The sequence below is a fragment of the Lithobates pipiens genome, unplaced genomic scaffold (genome assembly GCF_037356315.1).
Source record: "Lithobates pipiens isolate NorthernLeopardFrog02 unplaced genomic scaffold, aLitPip1_a1.2 Scaffold_8, whole genome shotgun sequence".
Lineage (NCBI taxonomy): Eukaryota > Metazoa > Chordata > Amphibia > Anura > Ranidae > Lithobates > Lithobates pipiens.
Window position 1 is genome coordinate 682,615,505 of NW_027507903.1, and position 24,747 is coordinate 682,640,251.

General features: G+C 44.5%; 1 protein-coding gene across 1 annotated transcript in view; it reads right to left on the minus strand.

Annotated features, from left to right (window-relative positions):
* The window catches only part of LOC143962130 (uncharacterized), a 66,267-nt gene extending 52,384 nt beyond the window's left edge, over window positions 1-13,883 (minus strand). Inside the window, exons 1-2 of the mRNA XM_077471456.1 lie at window positions 13,732-13,883; window positions 8,550-8,611 (exon numbers count right to left, since the gene is read on the minus strand). Of these exons, the coding sequence (XP_077327582.1) occupies window positions 8,550-8,607 (58 nt within the window). The 5' untranslated portion in view covers window positions 8,608-8,611; window positions 13,732-13,883. The remainder of the gene's footprint in view (window positions 1-8,549; window positions 8,612-13,731) is intronic.
* Between the last annotated feature and the right edge of the window lie 10,864 nt (window positions 13,884-24,747).

Below are 24,747 nucleotides of genomic sequence, written 5' to 3' on the forward strand. Positions count from 1 at the left end.
GCTGGACCGTGTCCCCCGCCACTCGCGAATTTGGGCCCCATGGGTGGATAACTTTCTCCCCCAAGACTTTGATTCAACCCTTCTTGAACCATGAACTGAGTTCACACTCTAAATATTTGATTTGATGGCTGTCTGGGGTCCCGGGCACCCCTACCGACGCCGACCACCTCCCTCCCCCCCCTTTTTTCCCCCCCACTTCCACTCTGCCCCCCCCTCTACATGCTATCTTTTTTCTTCCCACTCTGTCTCCCCCTCTTTTTCTATTTTCTTTTTCTTATTCTTTTTCTTTTCCTTAGCTCATGGCTACATACAACTTATTTGTGCTTCTTGTCCCATGAACAAGGCCTGTGTACTGACAAATTTACTGTTCTTATGTTTTCTTATATCCTGACATAGTAGTTTTGCTGTTTATGGTGCAATTTGGTGGGGGATTTTCCCCCCAATACCAGTTCTTATTCAGAGGTATTCGTTATTCCCCTTGTTCTAACTTGAAGAGAGCTAACGTAATATCCTCTGTTATGTATGCTTTGTGACTAATAAGTTATGTCTTCTTTGTTTATGTTTTCGATTTATATCCCTGTTAAACTGATGTCATGCGCTGTATCTTCAGTCTTGAATATGTCTGACTGTAACCTTTACTCTTATGTTTCTACACAATAAAAAAATTTGAACAGAAAATTGTAAAGTAATAAAATAAAATGGTAAAAAAAATCATAAAAAAAATAAAGCAACAGCAATAAAAAACACCAGTGGCGGAACTACCAGGGTCACAAAGGTCGCATTTGCGACTGGACTCTAGCATTCCGCCTCAACGGCAGGAAGGTGCCCTGCTGTGGGATCCTAATAAAAGGTCCCACCATGGGAGTAAAGGGCCCCCAGGATCACTGGGAAGGGCCCTGGTCAGAGTCCATGGTAGCCCTTCACAGTTTCTTGCACCAAGAGCCCTGAAGGTTCTAGTTATGCCCAGGACCATAGATAAGGGTTAACACCAGTCCCACTAATTGGGCTCTCTCCCAAACATAACTCTTTGAATAAATGTAATGTCCGATGAAAAAGTACATGTTTGGACAGGGAATGCAGGAAATGAGATAGCTGAAGAGCCCTCCAAGGATCCAGAGGGAGGTTAGATGAGCGAGGGAGCAAAGCATCCGTCACAAGCCAGCCATTGGAATGCAAGAAATGAGAGGCACGCTGTAAGCCTTGAGCTGACAAGGAACATAAGTACATGTCAGTAAGTCCAGGTAAGTACCCTGGATGGCCTATTATTGGCATCAGAGGGGAGAGGAAACTACTCAAGGAAGCCATTTTTATAGTTTGGGCCTAAGTAACATATTTCTACTGATTTCCACCATGCCAAACAAATTTAATGAAAGCTGATCACACAGAGTGAAAGAAAGCATGAGGCAGCTTGGCTGGTATGGCTGTAGTAAATATACCAACCTGGGCATAATGTTCATTTTCAGTACCTTGCAACGGCCAAACCATGACAAGACAAGGGAATCCTCCCATTTCTTGAGGTCAGCAGATAAGGCGGTCAGGAGAGGTTGGAATTTCAGAGAGAAAACCACGTTCACAGGGATTTTTCTGCCCAAGTATTGTATAGATTGTGTGGTCCATTTAAAAGGGAAATGTTGACTTAGTGTGCTACAATATAGGCAAGGTGGGATACATTCAAAGCCTCTGACTTTTTGAGGTTGACCTTGAAGTTTGATAGCAAGCCATACCATTTCAACTCCAAGAGTAAGGAGGATAGAGAAGTGAGGGAGTATTGGCATAAGCCGCCACTTTATGGTGATAACCACCAGGCCGCGTACACACGCGGGGACTGTTCGTTCAACTTTGTTCGTCAAACAGTTTCAGCGGACAGTCCACTCAAAATTAGCATGAACGGACTTGCGCACACACGACGAACGAACAGTCCGCTGAAACCTAGCGCGATGACGTATACAGCACGTACGACGGGACGAGAAATTCGACGTCCTATACACTGCAATGCAACCTTCGCCGTGTAAATCCTTTCTGAGCATGCGCGCAACTTAGTTTGTCGAACAAGCCTACACACAAGGGGACTGTCCGCTGAAACCAAGTTTCAGCGGACAGTTTTTCGGAAATTCCGAAAAACTTTGTTCAGCAGACTGTCCGCTGAAACTGTCCGCTGAAGCCCACACACGAGCGGACTGTCCGCTGAAACACTGTTCAGCGGACAAGGTTGAGCGAACAGTCCCCGCGTGTGTACGCGGCCTCAATGGAACTGTTGTGTCTGACATGTTGAAGAAAAGGTTCCAAAATGAGGATGAAGAGTAATGCCGCGTACACACGACCAGACTTTCCGGCAGAAAAGGTCAGACGGTCTTCCTGAAGGAGTTCCGATGGAGTTCTGAACGAATGGACTTGCCCACACACGAACGGACCAAAGTCTATTCATTTTGAACGTGATGGAGTACAACAGAACTAGAAAAGGAAGTTCAATAGCCAGTAACCAATAACTTACTTTGTGTCGTATTTGGTCCGTCGGACCACAATACAGACGAAGGTTTTTTCCGATAGGAATTGATTCCATCTGAAAGATTTGAAACATGTTCTATTTCTTTTGGAAGAAAAATGATTGGATTATCCCACACACAATCGGACCTATTCTGCCAGAAAGTCCGGTCGTGTGTACGCGGCATAAGGGTGACAATAGGCAGCCCTGCCTAGTGCCATTGGATATTATAATCGTGCCTGAGTCAAACCCATTTACACGTACAGTAGTGGAGGGGTTGGAATAGAAAGCGGACTGAATTCCGCTCTCTACTGATGTCATTGGAATCAGTCCAGGCACTGCGTCATCATGACAAAGGGAGTCTGGATCCACCAGGTGTCAGGTGACACCCATCTCAGCCTCTCAGAGAGCTGCTGAGAAGCTAAAATGGCCTCTCCCCGCCCCTCCACAGCCTAGTGCTCTAGTGACTGAGGAGGGAGCAGAGAGCTGCTGATTGACAGGCAGCAGCTCTCTGCTTGGGGAGCTGTGAGAACCGATCCATCGGACCAATGCTGCATCCACCTAGGTAAGTATGCATTTGAAAAAAATTATTGTAAGGGTACAAAAACGATCCCTGTGTCAGGTGAATGATCTAAGTATCTGTCGAAAATGGTCGTTACAGTAGATCGGAGTTCCACTTGTGAAATTGACTCTGGTATCCCTCTGAGCTGGATATTTTGTCGGCGGCTGCGGCTCTACAAATCGTCTAGTAGCGATTGAAGGTGAATGACTTGCTCTGAGGGATCTTTCTGTAATAATAATAGGGTCTGGATAGATTTGGATGTATTGCCATGTTCCTGTTCCACAACAGAAAGCTGTGCATTAAGTGCAGACACCTTCCCCCTCAAGGCGGTCGCCACTCTGTTTGCCAGCACCTCAAAATCAGGTCTTTTTTGCTGGAGAAATGACCATAATGTCCGTTCAGTAAGTGAGACTCGCATGGCCCTGTGTCAAGTATGGGAGGCAGCAAGGTACTCACTGTGCCCTGGGGTGGCAGCTCTGATTCTCTACGGGAGGACAGAGAAGCAATGCTAAGGAGCAGGTCTTCAGGAGAAACAAAAGCAGCCTGTGAGTCACACAGAGCCCAGCTGCGTGTGCAGCTCTCCCTGTCAGGTGTGAATGTCAGTGATCTTGGCAGGCAGGGGAAGAGATCGCTCAGTGGTGTGAACGGGGGCATCTGATGGCTGACCTCTTGCAGTGTAGTCCGTGCCATGGTGTTTGTAGCTGCATCCACAGCGGGACTCACAGGGTGGGTCGGCACCATTTTGGTGGGGTCCAGCTTGGAGATCGCTGGTTGTAGATGCCTCAGGAAGTCTTCCATGTCTTTAAAAGCAATCGGGGGACACCACTCACTACCCTGATGAAACTGGGGTACCAGATAAGGCTCATAATGCTGGGTATCTGTAATGAGAAAGGCTGCAGGTGAGTGGCGGGCCGGGAGCTCTTAAGAAGCACGTCTTCACGCAGCCAATGCTGAGACCACGCTCCCATAATACACTTTAATGCTTATTTCAAGATAAAAACCTGCCTCATCTCTATAATCTTAAATCACGACCTAACCAAGCTGCTTACCTACTGTCCAACCACTGTACAATATTTGTGGCTATTGTCACATGTAGCGCCCTGCTCCCGATGGGCAGACGCTATAAGTAGAAATTTAGTTTTGCCTGAGCTGTAGTTTAGCTCAGACTGATTAGGTTAAAATTCTGGTTCTGTTCCAGTTCAGCTGGGTTGCGTGGTTTTCCCCTTAGCCGAGGGGTGGCGCTCTCGTTGTTGGCCAAGGTTGGAAATTGCAACAAGCTAGGGGGTATTGAGTGCCTCTTTACCCAGAAACAGTCAGTGGGAGTGGTCTACCCGCTGTGCATTCTGGGAGAGGGTACCTAAGGTATAGACCCTGTGATAGGGTGTGTTCCGACCTGATGACCCTCCTGGCCTAAGGTGTGCTGCTGCCACTTAAACTTGTCTCGGGCCGGCTTGCCCGAGGCTTTGTTACTGAAAGGTAGGCCCTGAGATCCTGGGGCCTACCGATCCAGGGGCGGTCCTGTGCTGTCTTGCCTGTGGGGAGAAGCCAAGCAACTGGAGGATCCAGGGGAGGACTTTTTAGAGAGAGGACTGAGCAACAAGACTGGTACCTCTGGAAGAGCCTGGAGACCCAGTTGGAGGATGCATCCCGGTCATCTACCTCAGAGTATTGCTGGCTAGGCTGAAAGCAACTGGTACTGTGTGACTGTTCTTTGATATTGCAAAAGTTACTGGTTACACAATCCTGTGTCAAAGGATTGCACAATGGTTCTAATAATTCTTCAAGTCTGTGGCAGAGACTATGACTGAGCATCGCATCGACTGCTAGGTCAGTGAGAGAGACCAATCCGGTGGTTGTTGGATCCAGTGGTGGAGCTGTTTGTCCTCTAGATCAAGAAATACCCCTGACCCGCAATTATAAGGTACCTGAATTCCCCCTTTACCCTCCATCCCTCTATTGGAATGTATTTTCTGTCAATAAAACATTGAGAAAAAGGACTAAGTGTCTGAGCCGAAATCTGTGAGAAATTCTTTAATGGGACCTCTATGGCGGACACGGTGGAATGGTGAAGTAACGGTAAACCCAATCAAATACCAGCAGCTCCTTCTGGGGTAAGTGCTACACACATATTGCACTTTATTGTTTATTTCAAGATAAAACCGGTCTTATCCCTATACTTTTAAATTATAACCTAACCAAGCTGTGTACTTACTGTCCAACCACTGTGCAATATTTGTGGCTATTGCCACTGAGATAATACACTCTAATATACATTTCAAAATGTAATCTTCCTCATCTCTAAGTCGTATATTGAGACCCTACTAAGCTGCTTACATGCTGTCCAACCACTGAGCAACATTTGTGGGTATTGTAACTCAAATATTACACTCTAATGTTTATTTAAAAACTGTTTCCTCCTGTATTAAATTTTATTTTGACTGTACGGTCTACCCTAACGTTGTAAAGCGCTGCACGAATGGTTGGCACTATATAAATCCTGTATAATAATAATAATATTTAAAAATAACACCTTGCTCACCTTTCCCTCTTACATTGCAATCTTCCAAAGCTTCTTACATATTGTCTAGTCACTGAACAATATTTGTGATTATTGTCTCTCAAATAATATACTCTAATAGAATATCCATTTCAAGATAAAATGTGCCTTGTATGTAAACTGCTTAGACAGCAATATAAAATATATTGCTGTCTAAGCAGTTTACATACTGTCCAACCACTGAACAATATTATTGTTTCTCAAATATTACACTTTTATGTTTATATTAAAGTGAAACCTGCCTTGTCTCTGTGTCTTACATTGCAGACTTACCAACCTGCTTACATGTGGTCCATCTACTGAAAAATAATTGTGGCTATTGTCTCTTATATATAACACACTCTACTTTCTTTTTCAAAATAAAATCTGTTTAGTCTCCTTTTTACATTGCGATCTTACCAAGCTTTTGACATGATATACAACCACTGAACGATATTTGTTGGTTTTGTCTACTTCAGGAAAAAAAAAACAGCTTCATCTATATCACATATGACTGGATAATTGTGGACCTACTACACCAGTTGCAGGTAGGGCAAAGTAAGCAGGAGATATGGAAACCCTTAGGTGAGGAGTCGAAGGACCAAACAGTTTTCACCAGAGCTCTTGATGAAGCAATGAAAGTGGATACAAAGTGGAGCTGGAGTAATGGTGGAGTCAATATGATACAGCTGATAAAAATATCCAGGAAATAAACCAAATTAAGGGAAGGCAGCAAGAAAATCAATTGAGGGAGAAAGAGATGACTTTGGTACATAAAAAGTCAGTCTAACAAAGAAATAGGCAGAAAATACATCTCAGCCAAGGGATGAGAGTAATCCTGAAAGTCCTGTTGCCCTCTAGACATGTGCGATTAGTTTAGTTCCAAATTTGTCTTTTAACAAATTTTGACAAATTTTTAGATTTCCAAAATTTCGAATTTCCTAATTTTCAAATTTCTGAATTTCTGAATTTTCAAATCTCTGAATTTTGGAATTTAGAATTTCCAAATTTTCAAATTTACGGAATTTCAGAAATTCAAAATTTCGGAAATTCATAATTTCGGAAATTCATAAATTCAGAAATTGGAAAATTAAAAATGTTGTAAATTCGAAATTCAGAAATGCGAAATTGGGAAAATTCTAAATTTGTAAATTCAAAATTTTGTAAATTCGAAATTCAAAATTTTGTAAATTCAAAATTTTGTAAATTCAAAATTTTGAAGATTTGAAAATTCAAAAATCCAACATTCGAAAATTTTAAAAATTGGAAATTTGAAAATCCAAAAATAAGAATGAAAATCTGAACATTCAAAAGAATAAAAAAAATGAAAATTCGAAAACCTGAAAATCTGAAATAATAACTAATAATACTAATAATAAATATTAAATTATAGGTATTGGAATTTCCTTTCAAATTTGGCTGTTAGTGAACGTAATGAGTACGAATTTATCCGAAGTTACGAACTATCTGAAATAACAAATGGCGTATCTAAACAAATGGAACGTAAGAATACAATAATAATAAATAACAACAATAATAATAATAATAATAATAATAATAACAATAAAACCTTTTTATTATTATTATTTATTATTAATTTATTCCATTCCATTTGTTTGGATGTGGCATTCGTTATTTCAGATAATTCATAACTTCGGATAAATTCGTACTCGTTACGTTCACTAACAGCCAAATTTGAAAGGAAATTCCAATACCTATAATTTTATATTTATTATTAGTATTATTAGTTATTATTTCAGATTTTTAGGTTTTCGAATTTTCTGATTTTCATTCTTTTGAACAGATAAATTTGTATTCTTTACATTCAAAAACTTGGAAAGTAAATTCCAATACCTATAATTTAATAGTTATTATTAGTTATTATTTCAAATTTTACTGATTTTCTTTCCTTTTTTCAGATTTTCGATTTTCCGAATTTTTGAATTCCTGAATTTCCAAACTTTCTAATTCTGAAAATCTGAGATTTCAAAAATTCAGAAATGTGGAAATTTGAAAGTCTGAATTTCCGAAAAAAAAGCAAAAAAAACGAATGAAATGAAAACGAAAACGAACAAATTTTTTTGGTCAGCGCACATGTCTACTGCCCTCCTTCCCTTGCTGTCTTTCCAAAGGAAAGCTCTTTAATGGACCCTTCACCCTTTCACTGCCAGAGCTGCTTTTGCATTTTTTTTGCACACGTTTAAAAAAAAAACATTTTAGGCCTGAAGATTACACAAAACCCCCAAACATTATACATTTCCTGAAAGAAGACACACTAGAGAATAACAATACGGCCCCAAATCTCTCCTCTGTACTTAAAAGAATTAGAACAGGGGTCTCAAACTGGTAGCCCTCTAGCTGTTGCAAAACTACAAGTCCCATGAGGCATTGCAAGGCTGGTGGTTACAAGCATGACTCCCACAGGCAGAGGCATGATGGGACTTGTAGTTTTGCAACAGCTGGAGGGCCACCAGTTTGAGACCCCTGCATTAGAAACACCAAGATCAGTGAGATCTAATGATTTAGATTTTTTTTTTAAATTACGCTGTTTACATCCGTGTAACCCAGAAGTGAGAAGTGACATCATCACTTCCTGGTTACTATATCATGGAGACCAACAAAGTCAATCTGGTCTTTGCTAGGCTCTGTGATCAGCCGATGGAAGTGCCAGCTGGTTGATGGGGACTCCCATTGGAACAGAAGGTCCCAATAAAGCCATAGAAGGTGGCGGGGCATCTGCCCTCTGCTTGTAAAATCAATCCAGTGGCTAGTTAGCCACTGGGATTGCTTTTACAGGAGAGCCAACCTCTGCCTAAAGTCTAGCGACATACCGGTACATCACTGGTCGGCAAGTAGGTAAATAAAGGAGAAATGGAAACGCAGAGGAGCATTTGAATAGCAGAGACGATGGAATATTACACATGACTAATTTCCACTAGCAGTAAGTGTACACAGCTTCTACCACCTACCTTCCTGTGCAAGAGAAGTGGGCACCACCAACAGCAACACCAGCACGCTCAGCTCCATCGCCCTGAGAACATACAAACACAAATGAGAAATAATTAATCTCTGTTCAGCATTTGTTAGTAGAAGCAGACGTATATTTTACAACTACAGGTATCTGGACACTGTCCTCATTCAATCAAGTCACAACTAGAGAGGAGCTGAATGTTCAGTCAGTTTTTTCCCAACTCTAGTTATGATTGATGGGAGTCCATATTTTAATTCAACGACTTGCCATATCAAATTAGGAATGAGATCCTAATTTGATCAACTGGAAAATGTTTAAACCAAATTATGGGGAAGTCGCAGACAGGGGCCATTCGCGGACCGCATGTCTGTTTCCTGAGTGTCTCTTTTACGAGTGTTATGCCGTGTACACACGACCGGACTTTTCGAGGGACTAGGTCCGACGGTCTTTCCAATGGACTTTCGGCAGAGTTCCGACGGACTTTCCGAATGAAAGGACTTGGCCACACAATCACACCAAAGTCCGACAGATTCGAACGTGATGACGTACGACTGGACTAGAATAAGGAAGTTCATAGCCAGTAGCCAATAGCTGCCCTAGCGTTGGTTTTCGTCCGTCGGACCAGCATACACACGAACGGCGGAGTTCCGGTGGAAAAATTTAAAACATGTTCTATTTCTAAAGTCCGCCGGAATTTTGGCAAGCAAAGGTCCGATGGAGCCCCACACACGATCGAATTGTCCGACGGGCTCGATCCGTCGGACCTTTGCTGTCAAAAACTCCGGTCGTGTGTACGCGGCATTATAGTAAAGAACTCTGCTCCACTCTGCAAAGACGGCATGAAAACCAACATTTCATATTTCATTTCTTTAGGAGCCTGATTCACACTCTTTATCCCCTAACATGCTTTTATTTTTCGCACTGGTGTTCTCTGTCCTCAAATTGTCCTTACTCTACCCCTCCTCTCTACTCCACAGCCTACACATATTACCCTCACTCCTACGCTCTCCCTATTACTGCACCCATCACCTCCTGCAAATAGTGAACCCACACGCTGACCTAAACACCAAGACACTGAGATATGTGAGATATTTCCTTGCCCTCCCTCTTCTCCTAATCTCTGGGAACATCCCACCTCCCAACCGTGGCCCTCCATTTTCTAACTGCAAACCCCATATCCAGCACCCTTCCTCCTCTGGCAACAGCCGCAATCCATTCCGATTAATTTCTATCCCTCTGCTTCCAAAAACCAGCCCCCCCAATCTCATGTGCCTTCTGAAATGCCCACTAAAATGCAGTAACAGTTTACTAACTGCTAAATCCAATAGCCACTACTCCATAGTACTACTATTTGACCTCTCTGTGGCCTTTAATATTGTTGACCATCCACTTGTTCTCATTAAACTCCTCCTACCTATTACTACCTATTACAGCGCCCCTTCAGTGTTACCTACAACTCTGTCTCCTACTCTCCACTTCCTCTTTCTGTAGGGGTCCCCCAAGTCTCTGCTCTTGGACCCCTTCTCTTCTCTATCTAAACCTTCTCCCTTGGTCACTTGATAACCTCCTCTGGCTTCCAATACCACCTCTATGCTGATGACACCTAAATCTAGCTCTCTACTCCTCACCTTACTCCTTCAGTCTTCCCTCGCATTACTAACTTACTAACTGACATGTCATGATGGATGTCACACCACTTCTTTTATCCAAATCTCTCTAAAACCGTGGTGATAATATTCCCCACGCCCATGCCCCCAGCCAGTGAGTTTTCCATCAAAACCAATAATGCAACCATCAATCCCTCCCCTCACACCAGGGTACTAGGTGTAGCCCTAGACCAGTGATGGTGAACCTTGACACCCCAGATGATTTGGAACTACATTTCCCATGATGCTCAACTACACTGCAGAGTGCGTGAGCATCATGGAAAATGTAGTTCCAAAACATCTGGGGTGCCAAGGTTCAGGATCACTGCCCTAGACTCTGACCTGTCCTTTCAGCCCCAAATCCAATCAGTGTCAAAAGCTTGTAGACTTCATCTCCGCAACATCTCTAAAATTCCCCCCCTTTTAACTAACAAAACCACCAAGCTACTCATTCCCTCCCTTGGTATCGCTCGCCTTGACAATTGCAACTCCCTTCTGATAGGCCTACCTCTCCATAGGCTATCCCCTCTTCAGTCTATCATGAAGGCTGCTGCCAGAATCATCTACCTTACCAACCGCTCAGTGATCGCCACCCCTCTCCGTCAATCCCTACACTGGCGTCTGATTGTCCAGCGAATGAAATTCAGAATACTAACTACAACATACAAAGCCATTCACATAGTTACATAGTAGGTGAGGTCGAAAAAATACACAAGTCCATCAAGTTTACAACTCTGCCCCAAGCTACTTCGCCAATCTTGTCTCCAAATATCACCCAAACCATCCTCTCTGCTTCTCTCAAGACCTCCTGCTCTCAAACTCCCTTGTCCCCTTCTTCTCCCATGCTTATCTCCAGGACTTCACCAGAGCCTTCCCCATCCTCTGGAATGCTCTATCTCAATCGGTCCGGCTATCTCCTACTCTGGCTGCCTTTAGTCGATCCCTGAAAACTCATCTCTTCAGGGAAGCCTATCACGTCTCCAACTAATCTTTTATCACTTCCATCAGGACATGGATCACCTGCTGGTAACACAGTGATTGTCAGAGATGAAGAGCACAGGTCCAGTGGCCACCAGTTGGTGTTTCCCAGCAGTCAGCACCAGGTGGAGTCTAATTACTGAGATCTGCTGGCTGCTGGAAGACATCTGCTAGTGGCCACCAGAACTGGGCCCTTCAGCTCTGGGAACAGCAGTGCCACCAGCAGGTGATCCAGGTATCGACAATAACATGACAGTGAAGAACAACTAAACCAACAACATAACTATAATACACTATATATAATGAGGGAGGAGCTCACATAAGCAGGGCATGAACAAGACTGGGACTGGGAACAAGGGGAGCAGAGATGGGGTAACAGGATACAGGATAAGGCAGGGCAAGCAATCAGCAAGAAGGTATTACGCTAACACTGAAGCACTGAGGAAAAGTCAAGAAAGGGATTATATACCTTCCCAGCAGCCAGCATCAGATGGAGCCTAATTACTGGGGCCTGGCTGCTGGGAGACATCTGCTGGTGGCCACTGGAATTGCACCCTTCAGCTCAGGGAACCACAGTGCCACCAGCAGGTGATCTAGGTCCTGACAGACTCCTTTTATTAATGAGGGTTTCCAGATTTTGATGAGCCCTCTGCCCACAGACCCTCACAACCAACCAGGTGTTGACCAAAGAGGCCCTTGTCGTCAACAATATGGGGACAAGTGGCTTTTCCAGTGGGGTCCCCCTTGGAAAGGCACACTCATCCCCTCTTTCCTGGCCTGCCATGCCTGATAAGAGCCTGGTGCGGTCATCAACACTTTCGCAGGCAGAATAATGCTTGTTAAGAAATGGAAAGCTAATGTATGTCTATTCGAAAGATTAAAACTAGAAGGGCAAACCCTGCAAATACAAACTGAAGAGCCATGTTATTGAATTTAGAGGCAGTATTTACTCACTGTATATGTGACCCCTCCTCCTAGGAGTACAGATATCAGGATAATAGATTTCTGTACACAGTGACCCCTCCTCCTACGAGTACAGATATTGGGATAATAGATTTCTCTATGGTGACCCCTCCTCCTAGGAGTACAGATATTGGGATAATAGATTTCTGTATATGGTGACCCCTCCTTCCAGGAGTACAGATATTGGGATAATAGATTTATGTATATAGTGACCCCTCCTCCTATGAGTACAGATATCGGGATAATAGATGTATGTATATAGTGACCCCTCCTCCTAGGAGTACAGATATCGGGATAATAGATTTCTGTATATGGTGACCCCCTCCTCCTAGGAGTGCAGATATCAGGATAATAGATTTCTATATATGGTGACCCCCTCCTCCTAGGAGTACAGATATCAGGATAATAGATTTCTGTATATGGTGACCATTACTTCTAGGAGTACAGATATCAGGATAATAGTTTTCTGTATATGGTGACCCCCTCCTCCTAGGAGTACAGATATCAGGATAATAGATTTCTGTATATGGTGACCCCTCCTCCTCGGAGTACAGATATCGGGATAATAGATTTCTGTATATGGTGACCCCTCCTCCTAGGAGTACAGATACCATGATAATAGATTTCTGTATATGGTAACCCCTTCCTCCTAGGAGTGCAGATATCAGTATAATAGATTTCTGTATATGGTGACCCCTCCTCCTAGGAGTACAGATATCAGGATAATAGATTTCTGTATATGGTGACCATTACTCCTAGGAGTACAGATATCAGGATAATAGATTTCTGTATATGGTGACCATTACTCCTAGGAGTACAGATATCAGGATAATAGATTTCTGTATATGGTGACCCCCTCCTCCTAGGAGTACAGATATCAGAATAATAGATTTCTGTATATGGTGGCCCCTCCTCCTAGGAGTACAGATATCGGGATAATAGATTTCTGTATATGGTAACCCCTTCCTCCTAGGAGTGCAGATATCAGTATAATAGATTTCTGTATATGGTGACCCCTCCTCCTAGGAGTACAGATATCAAGATAATAGATTTCTGTATATGGTGACCCCTCCCCCTAGGAGTACAGATATCGGGATAATAGATTTCTGTATATGGTGACCCCTCCTTCTAGGAGTACAGATATCAAGATAATAGATTTATGTATCTGGTGACCCCTCCTCCTAGGAGTACAGATATCGGGACAATAGATTTCTGTATATGGTGACCCCCTCCTCCTAGGAGTACAGATATCAGGATAATAGATTTCTGTATATGGTGACCCCTCCTCCTAGGAGTACAGATATCAGGATAATAGATTACTGTATATGGTGACCCCTCCTCCTAGGAGTACAGATATCAAGATAATAGATTTCTGTATATGGTGACCCCTCCTCCTAGGAGTACAGATATCAGGATCATTTCTGTATATTGTGACCCCTCCTCCAAGGAGTACTAATATCGGGATAATAGATTTCTGTATATGTGACCACCTCCTCCTAGGTTCCTGGCCATGATACTGACTTCTCTGACCTGCAATCTCACCGCGGTTTAATCTCCCCATACACATTTAATATAACCCCCATCATTCATTACCTTCGATCTCTGCCTTGTCGGTCTAGTTAAATCTTTCTGTGTTTTCACGGCCTCAGCCCCTCTCGGTCCTCAGAAGATCTTCCTAATAATGATGAGATGAGAAGACGGAGGAGTCTTGTAACATCTGCTCAGACCTCCCCCTCCTCCCTCCTAGTGAGATCACCGTTGTACAGTACAAGGGTCAAAACAACAGGACCGTCCGAGAACAACAAGGTTACAGTATATAATAAGAAATGGTTGTACAGTAAGCATTGACCCTTCTGTGTCCATGGATAATCCAAGCCTTTCCTGACCAGATCAGATGTGAAAGATTACATTATTTTTATTTTTTTTCAACAATGACTTTTTATTCTCTTGTTGCTTATTTTGGAGTGTATGGGGCCTCTGTGCTTCTCCATGCAATGCAGGCAGATCATGGCTGGTGGGAGGGGCCATCAGGGGGCTGTACATGACTTCCTGAAAACATCACAGCACCCGGCCTCAGTACTCATCTCAAGAGCCCTCAGTCCTGATGGAAACAGTGGGAGGAGTTATGCAAATATCACAATGCTTTGATAGGTGGGTGTCAGTCCAGAGGAGTGGGTGTTCCTAGGCAGGTTTTATTTGCATACATACACTCACATGTGATGCTGAACCTCCATAACTGAGATAACTGAAATCCAGTGAATGAAAAGGGCAGAGCCAAAGACAGTCAGGCTGGGGGGGGAAAGAGCTAGAGGATACTGGATGTCCTCCAGCCAGGAAATGAGACATGTTACAGCTTCTAATGCACAATGTGAGAAGCTCACAGTGTGCAGTGAAATCAGAGCAAGCTATTTTAGTAGAGTAAAAAATGACCCAGTATTTAGATCTTCCCCTCACCCCTCTTATATTACCTGACCCTGACGGTAATGTCACCAGTTGACCCAACCCCATCTTAACGTGTCATTCGGCAAGTGTCTCTCAATGGGACCAGTCGTGTTTGGCGGCCAGCTGATGTCACCGGGTGTCCCCCGTCCCCATGTTTATCTGTCATTTGGCAAGTGTCTCTCAATGCGACCGGTCCAGGTGATCTTTGACCATTTTTTTGGTGAATTAGAACTGGTGCTATGTACCCCATACTCCTTACCATGGGGAAGGGGGGGAGTCTGGGGGCCTCCCAGTTAAAGGGGTCTTCCAGATTCTGATAAGTCACCTCCTGCACACCCAAAACCACTGGAATATCACTCTTAGATTGAAAGTTTTCCTTTCCTGAGTAGTTTTGAAGTTCCCATTAAGAACTAAGACATTGAGATCTTCCATAGTGTGATCCGGTTGTGAGAAATTATGTCCCTCAGGTGTGCAACTCATCTTCTTTATGTTCCTTGATGGCGTGTCTGTGCAAATTCATCCTTGCTCGCAATTCCTGTCCTGTTTCGCCTACAAAAGATAACGGCCTAAATTTAGACCTGGGTTTTCTTATTCTCTGTGATTGTCCCCCGCCCCCAATCTATAGCTCTCCAAGTTTAATTACCATTGCTGTGTACCTTTGTTTCTGTTTGTTTTTTATCCTCAGAGATTGTATTTTTTATCACTCTGCTAAAACTTTGTGTATTATTACTGCTTGTACCTTGAAGAATTGGACACACCCTGAATGACGAAGGGGAGTACTCTGTCTCATGAAACAGTCTACCCTAAGAGAGAAAGAGATAAGAGAGAACTATGTCTAAACCTTTTATGGCTGTACTTATTTTTTGGGTCCCAAGAATACAATGACTAATATTCTCCTGTGACCCCTAGTCAACTGATACTGATTTACTCTCCCCCACTGTGTATTTAGTGGTCTATTTTAGCCACCCTGATCACCTTCTTACACTTCTTATTGCATTCCTTGTAGTATTGGAATACTGACAATGACCTCTCAGCCTATTTTTATTTTCAATAATTTTTATTTGACGGAAATATGCAAATTACAGTATAAGAAAGTTACATTCACAGAGTATCCGTAACAATACAACATATGGTATCAAAAATTACAAATTGCCATAAAACATGTAATAAACAGAGTACGATGTCATTAAAATCGTAGGATCAACATGACAGACCAGAGATATTAAGGGAGGTCAACACCTTGCTCCGTGTACCCCAAATGGGAACTCACTGTACACAGGAGCAAGGGAATACTCCCTTGTAAAGGGTAGCAATGATGTCGAACATAGTAACATCTCCAGTATATTCAATAGGTGCAATGGGAAAGGCAAATCGCTTTATGGAAATAAAACATGAAATAGTAAGGCCGCGTACACACGCGCGGACTGTTCGCCCAACTTTGTCCGTCAAACAGTTTCGGCAAACAGTCCGCTCAAAATTAGCATGGACGGACATGGCCACACACGACGGACGAACAGTTTGCTGAAACCGTGCGCGATGACGTGAACGGCACGTACGACGGGACGAAAAATACGACGTCCTATACACTGCATTATAACTTTCGGCGTGTAAATCCTTTCTGAGCATGCGCGGAACTTAGTTTGACGAACAAGCCTACACACGAGCGGACTGTTCGCTGAAACAAGGTTTCAGCGGACAGTTTTTCGGAAATTCCGTAAAACCTTGTTCGTCAAACTGTCCGCTGAAACTGTCCGCTGAAAGCCCACACACGAGCGGACTGTCCGCCCAAACACTGTTCAGCGGACAAAGTTGGGCGAACAGTCCGCCCGTGTGTACGCGGCCTAACAGTAAAACCTGAGGGTTAATGGTGGGGAAGAAATGTCCGGACGTGAAGAACCGGTAATACCCAGGATATATATTTAAGAGGAAGGGGGAGGGGGAGGGGTGGAGAATGGCGAGAGAGAGAAAAAAAAAAAATGGGAAAGGTACATGAGGCCGCGTGTGACATGCTTCTCTCACTAAACGGTGTGAACGTTTAAGGGATTACAGGCATGGTCGATTCGTACCAATCTAGCCAGGGTTTCCAGCGATTGATTGATTTAGGCAATAGTCCTTCCACAGAGGCGTACATACGTTCATACATGCCATGTAAGTGCGTTGCTCTTATGGCTTCAGTGTGTGAAGGGAGGTCAGGGGATTTCCAATTGCGTGCAATGGTCAGCCTTGCTGCTAGACATATGTGTGTAACAATGCATTGGAGACGATGTGGATAATTTTCAATTCCAATATTCAGGAGCGCCAGTTCTGGATTAGGTGGGGAGGCAATGTGAGTAAGAGCAGATATGATTAGAAATAGGTCCTTCCAAAACTGGGTTAGTTTCGGGCAAGACCATAGAATGTGATATAGGTTTCCAGGGAGACCACATAGTCTCCAGCAGGCAGGATCTGTTGTGGAACTATATCTGTGCATCTACATTGGAGTGATGTACTATCTAAGGTTTATCTTGTATGTGAGGTCCCATAGGTTTGCCGACTTTGTTGCTAGGAAAGTGTCTCGCAAAGCAGTCTGCCATTGTTGTGAGGAAAATTAGGTACCCAATTATTTTTCCCACTTTAGCAGAGGAGGTAATTTCTCGAAGGTGTCTTTACCGTTTAATAGTGCATAGAAGAGGGAAATGCCTTTGGTGGATGATGAAACGTTAGAAAAGTATGCCCACGCCACTGTAGGTAAAGTACGACGTAGGGAGGGGGTTTGAATTAGGCAGTGTGATATTCTAATATAAGTAAAGTATTCCTTAGCAGGGAGTGAATAATTATTCTGTAAGGAGGTGAAAGAGTAAATGAAGTTGCCATCGTATAGATCAGTGATGTGTGAAATACCCTTATTCTTCCAAGAAGAGAGCTGTATGTCTTGGGTTAGAAGGTTAAGAATTTCAATGGGGAGGGGAATTGTGCAGGTGGGAGCCGTAGTATGAAAGTGCGTTGCGAAGTAAGAGAATGCCGCTACCGATGCTTTTATGGTTGGTGACAGTGAGTTGTCAGATAATTTAATTTTGGGGTTAGAGATTAGCCAGTTACGGAAATTATTTCCTACCACCTGAAAAGCTTCTATGGCACTCCAGTGGATGTGAGGATCTGGAGTAAACCAGGCCTTGAGTTGGGCCAGAATGGCTGCAAATAGTCTCTAACGATAATATATCCCAGACCCCCTACTTTCCTATGTTTCATGAGTATACGTTGCACTACTCTAGATTTCTTACCTTGCCATATAAATTTGTGAATTATTGCCTGAATCTGCCTGAAAAAGGAGGTTGGTATAGGTATGGGTAGTGTGCGGAACAGGTATATCAGTTGGGGAAGCTTGAGCATTTTGAATGCCGCAAGTCTGCCTGAGTTGGACAGTGAAAGTTTGGAGATATTCGCTAGGTCAGTAGAGAGTGTGGTGAGAAACGGAATGAAATTCGCTTTGTATAAATCTTTGGTAGTGCTTGTCAGGTTAATGCCCAGATACGTGATTGAATTCGTAGACCATGTATAGGGGTATTGGTCGCTCAGATGTTGTTGCTGTTCAGGAGATATCGCTAAGGGCTGTATATAGGACTTGGATGCATTGATTTTATAGTAAGATACACAACTAAATTCATCTAACAAATTTTGTACTGAAGCCAGGGAAGAAGAAGGGTTGGACAACGAAAGGATCACATCGTCGGCAAAAAGACTAATTTTATGTTCATTATCTCCAATGGGAGTACCTGAGATGCTTGAATGGGATCTGACTTTAGTTGCAAGGGGTTCAATTAGTAAGTCAAAGATCAATGGGGAGAGGGGGCAACCTTGGCGAGTACCATTAGATATATTAAATTCGGTAGATAACATGGAAGAGCAGTATACTTGCGCAGATGGGGAGGAGTAGAGGGCTAAGATTGCCAAGAGAATATGGCCTCGGAATCCAAATTTTTCCAGCGTTTGTTGGAGATATTGCCAGTGAACCCTATCGAATGCCTTCTCCGCATCCACGGATAGAAGCAGAGAAGGCATTCGATGGGTCACCGTGTAGTGGATGATATTGATCATTCGGCGGGTCGCATCAGACGTTTGGCGCCCTTTAATAAATCCGGATTGATCAGGGTGTATCAGTAGCGGCATTAAGTCATTAAGCCTGTTTGCTATTACTTTTGCATACAATTTTACGTCATGATTGAGCAAGGAGATAGGTCTGGAATTTTGGGTCGATGTGGGTTCCTTCCCTGGCTTGGGTATTGTGACAAGTAATGCTTTCAACATTTCTTGGGGGAAAGAGGCCGAGGAGGCAGCAGAATTAAACATTGGGGTGATGTATTTGGTGAGAATATAATCACATTTTTTGTAATACTCTCCCACAAAACCATCAGGGCCCGGTGCTTTGTTGGCGGGTAGCGATTGGATAGCCCTTTTAATTTCTGTTTCTGTGAAAGGTGTATTCAGGTCTTCTAACTGAAGAGGGGTTAAACTAGGCAGATCAATTGAATCCAGAAATGTTTTAATTTGTGCTGACGAGGGTTGGGTTTGAGTCGGATCGTCTTTAAAGTTGTAAAGTGAGCTGTAGTATGCACTAAAGGCATTGGCAATGGCTTGTGGATTGGTCAATTTAGTGTTAGTATGAGGGTGGTAGATAAAGGGCAGATGGGTTTTGATGGAATACCCTTTGATGCGATGGGAGAGAAATCTACCGGGCTTATTGCCCTCAGCATAGAACCTAATTTTAAGCCGCCTTTGGTACTTGTCATGAGTTTCTAAGAGCAGGGATCTAAGGTCCAGTCTGAGAGCAATAAGTCGTGATTTAAGCGTTGGTGTAGGATTTTGCTTGTTAAGGAAATCAGTGGATTGTATGTCTGCTAGCAATTTGTTCATTCGCTGCCTCCTCTGCCTCCTATCTTGAGCACCCAATTGTATAAAGAGTCCGCGCATAAACGGCGCGGACCATAAAACAGCCGGATTATCAACTGAGTTTTCGTTAAGTTCGAAAAAAGATGTTAGATTGTCCACTAGAGTTTGGGTATATATGGTTGAGATTGCATAATCGTGGTGTTCAACCTCCAAAGGTAAGTCGGAGCACTTCTGGCAGTGTCCTCTACAGTTATACTTACAGGAGAGTGGTCAGATCAAGATGTCAGATGTATAGTAGAGTTAGAGATTTTTTGTAAAGTCCATTGGTCTGTGAGGAAGAGGTCAATTCGGGAATACGAATTGTGGCAGGGGGAAAAAAAAGTGAAGACCTTTTCATCTGCATGGGTGCATCTCCATACATCGTAAAGGCCCAGGTCATGTAGAAGGGAGTTCAATTCTGGACGTCCTCTTTTGGAGTGAGAAGTGGAGTCTAATTCTGGATCAGGGGTACAGTTGAAGTCGCCACACCAAATAGTTGCACCTTGTTGCAGTGAGTGAACTTTTTTGTGTAGTTTCCGAAGAAAACGGATTTGGTGGGTATTTGGGATATAGACATTTACGATGGTATAGGGTGCGTTATTGATATGGCATTTTAGGATTAAGTAGCGTCCTCCAGGGTCAGAAAGACATTGATCTTGTTGAAAGGTCAAAGACTTGTTAACAGCAATAGTGATGGACGAACGTTTCGCCCGGCGGTCGTTTCGCGGCGAATTTCCGACTTTCGCCGTCCGCGGGTTCGAACGCCTTTTTCCGTCGTTCGCCCCGGCGGACTTACGTGTTTAATGTATACAAGAACTTTAACCTTTCGTGACACGTTTATCATGTGTTACAGGACAACCAATTGAGACATGACAGCTCATGGACACTTGGACATTCCCCCTAACCTATAAATACACCCGATCCGGTGGCCATTTTACATTCTTTCTTCTGTCACTGTAGGGAAAGGATCCTGTGTGGAGTAGGGACAGAGAAAACGCTAGCTATTTGGTACACAAAAGTTCTTTTCAGGACTGGTATAGGTGTTAGGTCAGCAGCCTGAGTTTCTTTTGTCAGTTTAGATAAAGGGACAGAGCGCTGTATGCTGCTATTTTAGGGACAGCTCAGCCAGATTAGTCTTTCTTCATCATCATCATCATCATCATCATTAGCTGTTACTATCAGGTCCACAAAAGAGCTATTCCAGCTAATCGTTCCAGCCTACTCTTTTTTGCCAATTTGTATAGGGACAGGCAGGAAGCAGTGTGTCAGGCAGTGAGGATAATTTTAAAGACTTGCTGTTACTATTAGTTCCACAAAGGTTCTTTTCAGGACTGGTATCAGTGGTACGGTAATAGGCTTGTACACGTATAATATTCTTTCTTCCAAATATAGAAAGAATATTATACTTGACTGCTGCCCTTCTGCTGCAGTCTGCTAATCATTCACAACTCACTTGTTCCACAAAGCTCTTTATCAGGACTGGTAACTTGGTCTGTCTAGGGTGCTACGGTACATAGGCTTGGGTGCGGTACAGTCTGCTGTTCTGTAAGGACCGCTATCGGTCCACAATACATAGGGTTGCCGTGCACTACTGCTGACCGCTGCCCTATACTGCAGCAGTCCTTCAGCGGTATAGGGACTGACGCACAGTCTGCTAAACACTAATACACAACCTGCTTGGTCCACAAAAGTTCTTATAAGGACTGGTAACTTGGTATAGGGTGCTACGGTACATAGGCCTGAGTGCAGTACAGTCTGCTGTTCTGTAAGGACCGCTATCGGTCCACAATACATAGGGTTGACGTGCACTACTGCTGACCGCTGCCCTATACTGCAGCAGTCCTTCAGCGGTATAGGGACTAAGAGTTTTGTCACAGGGTGATTTAAAAAATGACAGGCAGAGGAAGAGGCAGGCCCTTCCGCAGGGGTGGTAGGGGTAGGGCAGGAGCAACAGCCTTGAGCCAAAGTGGGAAGTTGCAGAAGGTGCGTTCAATTACTTTAAAGGACGCACCAGACTTGGTTGAGTGGCTCACTCAGCCTTATTCTTCTGCACCCTCCTCATCCTCTCGATCTGCACCCTCTTCTTCACTCTCTGCTATGTGCACCCCCAAAGACACTACCACCAACAACACCACCACCACCACATACCTTCCGCTTGAGTGCAAATGGGGGCCTTCATGCTCCAGTGTTTTAATAGGGACCCCCGTATAAAAAGCATAAGGGTCAAGGACCAGTACTGGGTGGCAACGTACTTAGATCCCCGGTACAAACACAAAATGGCGGAAATGTTACCGCCGTCGCAGAGGGCTGTCAGAATGCAGCACTTCCAGGCCTTGCTTCGAGAAATGCTGCATTCTGCTTTTGCGTGCGCTGGCAGAGGAGCAATTCCCACTCCCAGAGAAGGATTTGCGGGTACCAATCCAACAGCGCCTGCAAGAAGAGGCCGGTTTGAAGATGTGTTGGTGACTTCGGATATGAGGTCATTCTTTCAGCCGACCCATCGACAGGTGTCATCCGGATCCAGCATCAGGGAACGCCTAGACCGTCAGGTGTCCGACTACATTGGGTTAACGGCCGATGTGGACGCTCTGAGGAGTGATGAACCCCTAGACTACTGGGTGGGCAGGCTTGACCTCTGGCCAGAGCTTGCCCAATTTGCAATCGAACTGTTGGCTTGCCCCTCATCCAGTGTCCTGTCCGAAAGGACGTTCAGCGCAGCAGGGGGGATTGTGACCGATAAGCGTACTCGCCTAGCTCACGACAGTGTTAACTACCTCACATTTCTAAAAATGAATGAGGCATGGATCTCGGAGGAATTCAACACATGTGATCAGTAGACCATGTATATGTCTATAAACAATTTTTGGAATCAAGCACACAGACCTTCTTAATTCATTTGGCTCACTTCCCTGACCCAAAAAAGCACACCGTACTATATGCCCCTACCCTCCTCTTTGAAGAGGTTGAGCGGTGTCATATTTCTACTGGGGCTGCTTATTATGAGGGGTTCCCACCATCCCTGTGCTGTGCTGACTTCCTCCTGGGTGTTCTTATTATGAGGGGCTCCCACCATCCCTGTGCTGTGCTGACTTCCTCCTGGGGGTTCTTATTATGAGGGGATCACACCATCCCTGTGCTGTGCTGACTTCCTCCTGGGGCTGCTTACGGTGCTGCTGTCAGCGCTGTATGTCACGGAGCTGCTGTCAGCGCTGTATGTCACGGAGCTGCTGTCAGCGCTGTATGTCACGGAGCTGCTGTCAGCGCTGTATGTCACGGAGCTGCTGTCAGCGCTGTATGTCACGGAGCTGCTGTCAGCGCTGTATGTCACGGAGCTGCTGTCAGCGCTGTATGTCACGGAGCTGCTGTCAGCGCTGTATGTCACGGAGCTGCTGTCAGCGCTGTATGTCACGGTGCTGCTGTCAGCGCTGTATGTCACGGAGCTGCTGTCAGCGCTGTATGTCACGGAGCTGCTGTCAGCGCTGTATGTCACGGAGCTGCTGTCAGCGCTGTATGTCACGGAGCTGCTGTCAGCGCTGTATGTCACGGAGCTGCTGTCAGCGCTGTATGTCACGGAGCTGCTGTCAGCGCTGTATGTCACGGTGCTGCTGTCAGCGCTGTATGTCACGGAGCTGCTGTCAGCGCTGTATGTCACGGAGCTGCTGTCAGTGCTGTATGTCACGGAGCTGCTGTCAGCGCTGTATGTCACGGAGCTGCTGTCAGCGCTGTATGTCACGGAGCTGCTGTCAGCGCTGTATGTCACGGTGCTGCTGTCAGCGCTGTATGTCACGGAGCTGCTGTCAGCGCTGTATGTCACGGAGCTGCTGTCAGCGCTGTATGTCACGGAGCTGCTGTCAGCGCTGTATGTCACGGAGCTGCTGTCAGCGCTGTATGTCACGGAGCTGCTGTCAGCGCTGTATGTCACGGTGCTGATGTCAGTGCTCTGTATTACGGTGCTGCTGTCAGTGCTCTGTATCTCCTGCACCCTCTTGTTTGCCTACCCTGGTCCCTGACCTTCCCTCTCCTCCATTGCCTTCATTAGCTCCATAGTCCTGAATTGTCAGAACAATTTCCCAAATAAAAAAAAAATGCTTGTAGTTATCGATCCCAAATTCACCTCATACATGTATTATGCTATTGTCCAGGTGGTGGGACTACGTGCTACCCCCTAATAATTACCCCGTGGCCGCAAATTCGACCTAAAGGTTTGCGAAATTCGCCTCCCATTGAAGTCAATGGAGCCCGCGGCGAACGGTCGTTTTCGCGAACGTTTGTGTCCGTTCGCGTTTCGCGTTCGCGAAACGTCCCGTCGGAAGTTCGTCCATCACTAAACAGCAATTAATACTCCTTTCTTTTTTTGAGGTGCGTTAGCAGTATATACATTGCTAAAGTTCCTATTTGTGCAGGAAGGAGGATTGTTGGATAAAAAGTGCGTCTCCTGAGCACAAATTATGTCACATTTAGATTGCTTGGCCAAGGCCCAAAGGAAGGCTCTTTTTGCAGGATGATTCAATCCCTTGGTGTTAATAGTGACAATTTTTATAGTCATGATATGTGGTGGGATACAGCAGAGACGAGTAACGGTACCTTTGCGTTATGTAGCAGGTCAGGTGTCAGTAGCCACTCGTAAAATTCGAATAATAATCGTGAGGAGAGGAGAGCAGATAACCGGCAAATCCACACAGAGGACATCTACACTGATAATCAGGGCACTGATTATCAGTGCACCCCCAACAGTGCCCACCAGTGCTGCCAATCCATGCCCATCAGTGCTGACAATCAGTGATAATCAGTGCCCATTAGAGTTGAGCGGACACCTGGATGTTCGGGTTCGACAGGATCGGCCTAACTTCGCAAAAAAAGTTCGGGTTTGGGACCCCGAACCCGAACCCTATTGAAGTCAATGGGAACCCAAATTTTGAGGACTAAAATGTCTCTAAAAAAGTAATGGAAAGGGCTAGAGGGCTGCAAATGGCAGCAAAATGTTGTTAAGAGCATGGCAAGTGCTCTGCAAACAAATGTGGATAGGGAAATAACTTAAAATAACATAAAAAATAATATGCTGGAGGCCCCCTTCTCAGAAGAAGAGGTACAGGAAGTCATTCAGAACCTCAAATCAGGTTCTGCTCCAGGCCCCGATGGTCTCCCTAAGCCCTATTACAAAACATTTACCACCACCCTGACTCCACAAATCTCACAAAAAATGTTAACGCAAAGACACCGGGAACCCCACTTGATCCTCACCTAAACACAGCCTACATTGCA